The sequence below is a fragment of the Ipomoea nil genome, unplaced genomic scaffold (assembly GCF_001879475.1).
Source record: "Ipomoea nil cultivar Tokyo-kokei standard unplaced genomic scaffold, Asagao_1.1 scaffold1416, whole genome shotgun sequence".
NCBI lineage: Eukaryota > Viridiplantae > Streptophyta > Magnoliopsida > Solanales > Convolvulaceae > Ipomoea > Ipomoea nil.
This window is the reverse complement of record NW_017617844.1, coordinates 777529-785631: the sequence shown is the minus strand read 5'-3', so window position 1 is coordinate 785631 and position 8103 is coordinate 777529. Positions and strand designations below refer to the sequence as shown.

The window sequence follows — 8103 nt, the reverse complement described above, 5'->3', positions numbered from 1 at the left end:
TACAGACTTTTTTTCCTCTATCAACCAGACAACTTTTTCATCAAATTGTCGGTACGTTTCAAACTTTCATAATACTATACGTTGTATTTTTTTTTTATTTTTATTTTTTATATTTATGCAACTTTGTTTGCTGCCAACAGCAGCAAGAAATTCTTGCTGCTGTTCGCAGCAAGCAAATTTGCTTGCTGCGTGTTCGCAACAGATTTTAAATACGCTTATCTGCTGCGAACAACAGCATCTCTGCTGCTGTTCGCAGCATAAATATTCTATAATTTTTGTTGTAATAAATTGAATTAATATACTCAAATTTTTACAATTTTTTTATATAATTAATATAATTTTATGTTATTATATGTTCATTAATTATTAATATTTGTATTTGTATTTGTGTTAAGTTGAATTATTTGAGGTTCTTATTTATTTGATAGTAATGGGGGATCAAGAAAGGAGTAAAGGTAAAAGTAAAGTTAATGGAAATTATGCATTATGGGCACCTGAGGAGAGTAATGAGTTGTTACAACTTATGGTTGATGCGATAAAAAATGGATGGCGTGATAGTAGTGGGGGTTTAAGCAAGTTAACTGTGGAGAAGAGGATACTTCCGGCTCTTAATGAAAAGCTTGGTTGTCAAAGATCGTATGCACAATACCAAAGCAGATTGAAATGGTTCAAGCATCGTTTTAACAATTTTTCTGAGCTTATGCGTCATAATTCTGGATTTGGTTGGGATCCAATCACAAAGAGGTTTACTGCTAGCGATGAGGTGTGGGAAGATTATTTTAAGGTGAGATTTTTATATCGTTTAATTAACATAGATGTTTCTTAAATTTTATATTTTAAATAATTTATTAACTATTTTATTTTTCTTTTCTAGTCTCATCCTACTCATAAAAATCTACGGACAGATACGATTGCTGACTATGACGATTTAGCATTTGTATTTGGAAGTAGTACTGCTGTAGGAAAAAACTCTATCGGATTGGGTGATGAAACTGAATCTATAGTGTTGAAGAAGATAATCAGTGTAGAATTGATCAACTACACTTTGATTTTGCTAACGATGGATTTACACAAAATGATATACAAGTAGATTCTCAAGATCCACGATTATCACAATATACTTCATCAACACCTCAAGAGATAAATGTGGAAGCAACTTCAACAAAGTATTATAAGAGAAAAAGGAATAGAACTGAATATGAAGAAAATAGTAGTTCAACAGAGGAAACAAATCGATCTAATGTGTTAGATAAATTATCTAATACTCTTGATTCGATTGCGGCTGATATCCATATTTTGGTGCAAAAAAGGGAAAAAGAAAATGGTTGTTGGGATGCTATTAAGGAACTCCCGGACTTGGATAGTGATACTTGTTTCAAGGTTTTGGAATGGCTGAACACGAAATCAAAGAAAGATACATTTATAAATATGTCACCCCAAGATCGCTATAAGTGGATAATGTTCAAATTGTCCAAATGAGAGTTCATAGTATTATTATTATTAGTACTATTATTAGTTTCATAAATTTTGTTCCATGCATTAACAATATTTGTGTTGGATTTTTTACATGAAGTTTGATAGAATTATTGTTAGTATTACTATTTTTTTTTACTATAAATTCTTTTCTTTACTTTTTTTTTAAAAAAAATATTTTTTATTATTTCATATAAATACTTTTGTTTGTAGGTACTATTTAATACCATTTAGGTGATTGATATATAATGTCAAGCTCTAGTATTGATAGCAATGGCGACTTTGAGATGGTTGATGTGGAGGAAGAACAAGTAGATGAAGAAATTGAAGAAGTAGAGTTTTATGAAATCATTCAACGTTTATCGGAAATAATTTCTATGATTATACAAGTATTAAAAGAGGTTATTATTGATAATAATGGTGAACGAATTGAACATCCACTAGCTCGACGACCGATTACTTCACGTGGATACAATTACATACAAAACGTATTGGCTGAAGATTCTGATAACTTTCGGCAGGTATACAGAATGTATCCAAATGTGTTTTTAAAGTTATGTCATATTATAAGAGAGAAAACACTTCTAAAGGATACAAGATACATTACTGTTGAAGAAATGGTTGCAACATTTTTACTAACAGTTGGCCAGAACTCTAGATATTGCCATACTTGTGAAACATTTTATCGGTCACACTTTACTACAAGTAAGAATTTTAACAAAGTTTTAAAGACTCTTAACACAATAGCACCTGAGATGATGGTCAAACCTAGTTTCACAGTGCCTACACGAATAAGAGAAAGTACAAGGTTTTACCCATACTTTAAGGTAAGCAATAAATCACCCTATTTGATTAATTATTGTTCTGTTTTTTATGCGTGTCATAGATATTCTTATAAATGTGAATATGAAATCATATTTATGTGTTGAATTTACTTTAGGATTGTGTTGGAGCTATTGATGGCACACATATTCCAGCAATGGTAACTGGGCGTGATGTAAGCAGTTATCGTAATCGTCATGGAATAATTTCACAAAATGTATTGGCTGCTTGTAACTTTGATTTAGAATTCATATATGTTCTTAGCGGGTGGGAGGGTTCAGTACATGATTCAAAATTGCTAAGTGACAGTTTATCAAGGAGGAATGGCCTTAAAGTACCACAAGGTCAGTTTACTTTAGTTTTTTTTTTTTTTTTTTTTTTTTTTTTTTTTTTTTTAAATAATATTAAATAACTTTACATATTGGATAATTAATATTTTAAATGTGTGTAGGTAAATACTTTTTAGTGGATTGTGGATTTCCAAACCGACAGCAATTTTTAGCTCCATATCGAGGTGTACGTTATCATCTTCAAGATTTTTTCGGACAAGGTTGTGACCCTGAAAATGATGTTGAGTTATTCAATCTACGACATTCTTCTTTGAGGAATGTAATTGAGAGGATATTTGGTATATTCAAATCGAGATTTACGATCTTCAAGTCAGCACCTCCATTCCCTTATAAGACTCAAGCAGAACTTGTACTAGCTTGTGCCGGGCTTCATAATTTTCTTCACAAGGAGTGTCGTAGCGATGAGTTTCCAATTGAGCTAAATGATGATGAATCTCCTTCACCTTTACCGACGAATGATGTAGATAATTTTGAACATCTGTTTGAAACTCAAGAGCAACAACAAGAGCATGCCAATGAATGGAGGGCTAAAATAGCTTTGGATATGTGGAGAGACACCCAACAAGGTGAAAACAATTCCAATCAAAGATAATTGTACTAACAAGATGAATATTTTAATTTGTACTTTTTCATTTTAGACATTTATATTACTCAATATTAGTTGTTTCATTAGTACAAGAAATATTTTTGTTGGTTATATTTAGTGAAAATAGATTATATTAATTGATTAATCTATTTTCTTTATGTATAATATAATCTATTTTTGTGACAATCAATATTTATTTTTTATTTTTTGCAATGCATTAATTTATTTATGGTTTATATAAATATATTTTTGTACGAAAATTATAAATATAATGTATTAGTAGAAGTTATGGAATGTTTGTAAGGGTGTATTCAATTTAGAATTTTAATGACTTTTGTAGACTTTTTAATATGAAAAAGTTTTTAAAAGTCTATAAATATTTGTCTTATGGATTTTTAAAGACTCTTACAAAGTTGATGAAAGTTTAAAAGATTCTAGGAAAGTCTACGAAATCTCTACAAAAGTCATTTAAAATCCATCACTTTAAAAGTCTTTGAAACTCTTTAAAAGTCTTGATTGTCTTTTTGAGTAAAGTTCAGGGGCTTATTTGAACATTTTCCCTATATATATAATTTGGACCAAATGATAACTACTCTCCTATGAGAACGTGAGAATTAATCTCATTCGTCCATGAATCTAAGATTATCAATAGCTGAAAAAATTTGTAAAAAAATGTGGTGACATTTTTATAATTACCAAATGTGAATTTGGAGAAAAGTTTCCAAATGCATAATCATTTATTTTCAAATGCACAATTAGACATTTTGCACAACCATAATTATAAAAATTACGATCAAATGAGGACTAATCTTGTGCGTTCGTTTTTTATTATTATTATTTCGATAGCCCAGATTTGATTTCCAAAGATGACATGGATTGATCTTTTTTGTTAGTTTTCAAGAGATCATGACTATATATACGATCAAATGATGACTAATCTTGTGCGTTCGTTTTTTTTTTTTTTTTCGATGGCCAGATTTGATTATGAGGACTAATTTTGTGCGTTCGTTTTTTTTTTTTTTTTTTTTTTTGATGGCCAGATTTGATTTTCAAAGATGACATGGATTGATCTTTTTTGTTAAAGTTGGGTAGTAGTGTCTTTTTCTTCTTTTTTGGCTAGACCTTTGCTTACTACGCACGGAGCCCGAGCCCCCTCTCACTTTAAGAGGTTGCTCTCACACTGCCACTGGTGAGACTCGATCCCTGGTCATTCTTTCCAACTTTCACCTCTATGACCAGTTGAACTGCCAATGCGGGCACGATTTCTTAGGTTATGTAAGATAACCTTTGTTGTGTTAGCTTATTATATATAATTATTTTTGTAATTATATATTTTTTATTTTTATTATGTTATGCTAGCATATAAAATAATTTTGTTTCTGAAGTTCAAGATTTTAGTTAATATTTTAAAATCATGTAATTATATATGATACCGTTATCTTATTTATTTATTATAATTTTTAAATTTATTAAAATATATGAAAATATGTTAAGGATATTATAGTGTGTGTATAAAAGATAACCCTAAACCAAACATGATTATATTACATACCTCAATTTTAACCAAACATAGGAATCTAACATTCCCAGTAATCTAACATTCCTAGCAGTCTAACATTCCCTAAGGTAATCTAACATTCCGGGAACCAAACGACCCCTAAGTGTTACAAAGACACACCTTAAGTGTTAGAATGATACACCTTAAGTGTTAAAATGACGCACCTTTAGTGTTAAAAATGGCGTATAAGTGTTACAAAGTTGCACCTTAAGTGGTAAAATCACGCACCTTAAGTAGTGTTAAAATGATGCACCTTAAGTGCATAATTGACACACCTTAAACGTTTAAATGGCGCACTATTAAATTACGGGGTGTTGAATGCAGGGAAAATCCTAACTGGTTCCTACTTGGATTTTAAAATCAAATTAATTATCTGTGTTAAGCTATGTGTTGGAAACAAAATAAATAATAAAATTAATGCAAAAAAAACTAAGGAATTAGGATTTGTTTACGCAGTTTGGAAAACTTCTCTTATGTATGCGGGGCTAATCAACGTAAGTCCAACTTCACTAAATGATCACCAAGATTATAAAAAATGTTGAACAGATTCATTCATACACACTATGGTCTAATCTTTCCCAACAATTCAACCAGGCAGAAATATATTTTCAAAATATATATTTGTTACCGATTAATCAACCAGGCAGAGATTTGTAGGGCTCTGATACCAAATGTTAGATAATAAATTTAGTCTAACATGAACTGTAGTAAACGAGTAACCTGCCTCGTTACAGCGGAAGCTTTAGGATCGTCCGGATATCCCCAGCCATAGTCGTTGGTATTGCCACGAGATGGTAAACCTGCAGAATAAAGGTTAGTGTCGTTTTGTCTACCACTTCTCTCCCGAATACGTGATGGTACGTGTCCTGAACACGGGAGCTGTGGGAGGACTATTTTGCTTAGAAGCCTACATGCCATCAACATAGGCAGATATTCAGTTAAAGCTTAACTGAATATCCTGAGTTGCATAACAGATTAAGTCACTAATTGACTCAATCTCCTACTTGCACCACAACCACCCAATAATACAATATATTATAATATATTGTATTTAGGGAAAATACTTACATCTTCATCATCGTCTACACAAGTTGATACGTGCAAATCAATTTTTTCACTTCAAGCTTCAATAATCATAACCATGCCTCAACAAAGAAAACTCATTCACTGACACACTTGTTGTGCTAGTCGAACAATCCTTAAGATGGAGTAAAATAGGAAAAAGTGTCAAATTGGCTCCATAAGTTGATCGGACAATGCAATTTGATCCCTTAACTAAAAAAAGTTCTATTTAGATCTCCTAAACCTTTAAAATTATTCAATTAAGTCTAAAGTGACTTGTTTAATTGGTTAAGTCTTTAAATGATTGACATGTGTCTTTTAATTTTTTTTTGTATAAATTTTATTTATTAAAATATATATTATATATAAAAACTATTTTTTTTTTAAAAAGGCAGCAACCGATTGTGGCTGCCTAGCACCGGAGTATGCGTCGTCGCTCGCAAGGAGGAGGAGCTCTTGTGCGCCGTCAATCCAACAGATCATGAAGACTAAATCATACAAAGTGAGCATAACCTTTAGCTCTCAAAAAATGTGTAAACTCAATTTTAGTTCCATAGTTGTTCTTTAGGAGTAAATGCTATGAATTATACAGTAGGGCATAATTTCACTTTGTTAGAAATAATGTATGGCTCAAAATCAATAAGACCATTTCTTATTGTTGATGTCCACGTGCCTCCACAATGTATGTCTGCATGCCGCAACTGCCGCATCACTTCTCATTCATGCGCATTCCTCTCCTTTTGAATTGTATAAATAGGCTAGTATATTTACATTGTATTTGTACCTCATTATTAATTCATTTTCTATTAGCAATTCATTCATAACAAATTGCTTTTCATTTTCTTACGTGGCATACTTATATACATACATATATATATATATATATATATATATATATATATATATATATATATATATATATATATATATATATTATATTCATTCTTGATAGTAATATATATATTTTTATATTTTTTCAATTTCCTACTTTTGTCATTTATATATTCTCCCTATTATTTAACTTCTATAATTCTCAATTTTCGATTCTTCGCTTCCGCATTATTCTGCTATATTCCTAACAAGTGGTATGAGAGCGGTTTAATTGAGAATTATTTCCAAAGATGTCGACTGTTACTAAGTTCGATATCGAGAAGTTCGACGGGAAAATTAGCTTTTCTATCTGGAAGGTTCAGATGGAAGCCGTTCTAACCCAGAACGGTTTGAAGAAAGCTCTAGCTGGGAAAAAGAAGAAACCGGCTACAATGACAGATGAAGATTGGGAAGATTTGGATGACAAGGCACGTTCAACCATTCTTTTGTGCCTGTCTAAAGAGGTTCTACGTGAGGAGGTAAGTGAGACGACTGCGTCAGATTTATGGTCCAAGCTGGATACGCTTTACATGGCCAAAACTCTGGTGAATACGCTACGTCTGAAGGAGCGTCTGTACACAATCCGTATGACGGAAGGTACTTCTATTAAATCTCACTTGGATGAATTTAATTCTATTTTATTGGACTTGGAAAATATTGATGTCATAATTGAAGATGAGGATCGCGCTGTTTTATTGCTTGTCTCTCTCCCTAAATCATATAAGCATTTCAAAGAAATTATGCTGTATGGTAATAGTAGTGATACCCTTACTTTCGACAGTGTTAAGTCAAACCTATTGTCCAAAGAAAAGTTTGGCTTTGAAATTAAGTCTGAGGACAAAGGTGAAGGCTTGACTGTAAGGAGTCATTCACTTGAATCAGGGAGTAGCAATAAAAATTCTAGATCCAAGTCTAAAGGACGTAAGTCCAACAAATCCTGTAAGTACTGCAAGAAGCAGGGTCACGATGTGCCTGAATGCTTCAAGCTGAAAAACAAGCAAGATAGAGAAAAGAAGTCCGCTGAAGCTAGTGTTGTTGAAAGTGATTCAGAAGGCGATGTTATGTTATCTGTTAGCTCCGGTTGCAAACGGAGCGAAACCGAGTGGATTCTAGACTCTGGTTGTACATTCCACATGTGTCCTCACAAAGATTGGTTCGTCTCTCTAGAACCGGTTGATGGTGATGTTGTCTTGCTGGGTAATGATACCCAATGCAAGGTTAGTGGAATTGGAAGTGTTCAGATTAAAACTCATGATAATGTTATCAGGACTCTTACCAATGTTCGGTATATTCCTGATTTGAAATGCAATCTGATATCCTTGGGCATCTTAGAATCTCTGGGGTGTAAGTACATAGCTGAAGGTGGAGTTTTGAAGGTCTTA

At 32.1% G+C, this 8103-nt stretch overlaps 2 protein-coding genes across 2 annotated transcripts; both read left to right on the top strand.

Annotated features, from left to right (window-relative positions):
- The first annotated feature begins 430 nt into the window (after positions 1–430).
- LOC109187016 (uncharacterized protein At2g29880-like) lies at positions 431–1090 on the top strand. The gene is made up of 2 exons (XM_019337176.1): positions 431–784; positions 875–1090. Exons 1-2 carry the CDS (start codon positions 431–433, stop codon positions 1088–1090), a joined length of 570 nt encoding a protein of 189 aa, XP_019192721.1.
- Positions 1091–1721: 631 nt separating this feature from the next.
- LOC109187015 lies at positions 1722–3237 on the top strand. The gene is made up of 3 exons (XM_019337175.1): positions 1722–2300; positions 2414–2639; positions 2747–3237. Exons 1-3 carry the CDS (start codon positions 1722–1724, stop codon positions 3235–3237), a joined length of 1296 nt encoding a protein of 431 aa, XP_019192720.1.
- The last annotated feature ends 4866 nt before the right edge of the window (positions 3238–8103 follow it).

Bases quoted from the DNA above. Each gene is read 5' to 3' on its own strand.
- LOC109187016 (XM_019337176.1), top strand. From the start codon at position 431: ATGGGGGATCAAGAAAGGAGTAAAGGTAAAAGTAAAGTTAATGGAAAT. The intron at 785-874 runs GTGAGATTTTTA...TTTCTTTTCTAG, and splicing joins TGTGGGAAGATTATTTTAAG to TCTCATCCTACTCATAAAAA.
- LOC109187015 (XM_019337175.1), top strand. From the start codon at position 1,722: ATGTCAAGCTCTAGTATTGATAGCAATGGCGACTTTGAGATGGTTGAT. The intron at 2,301-2,413 runs GTAAGCAATAAA...AATTTACTTTAG, and splicing joins GGTTTTACCCATACTTTAAG to GATTGTGTTGGAGCTATTGA. The intron at 2,640-2,746 runs GTCAGTTTACTT...AAATGTGTGTAG, and splicing joins TGGCCTTAAAGTACCACAAG to GTAAATACTTTTTAGTGGAT.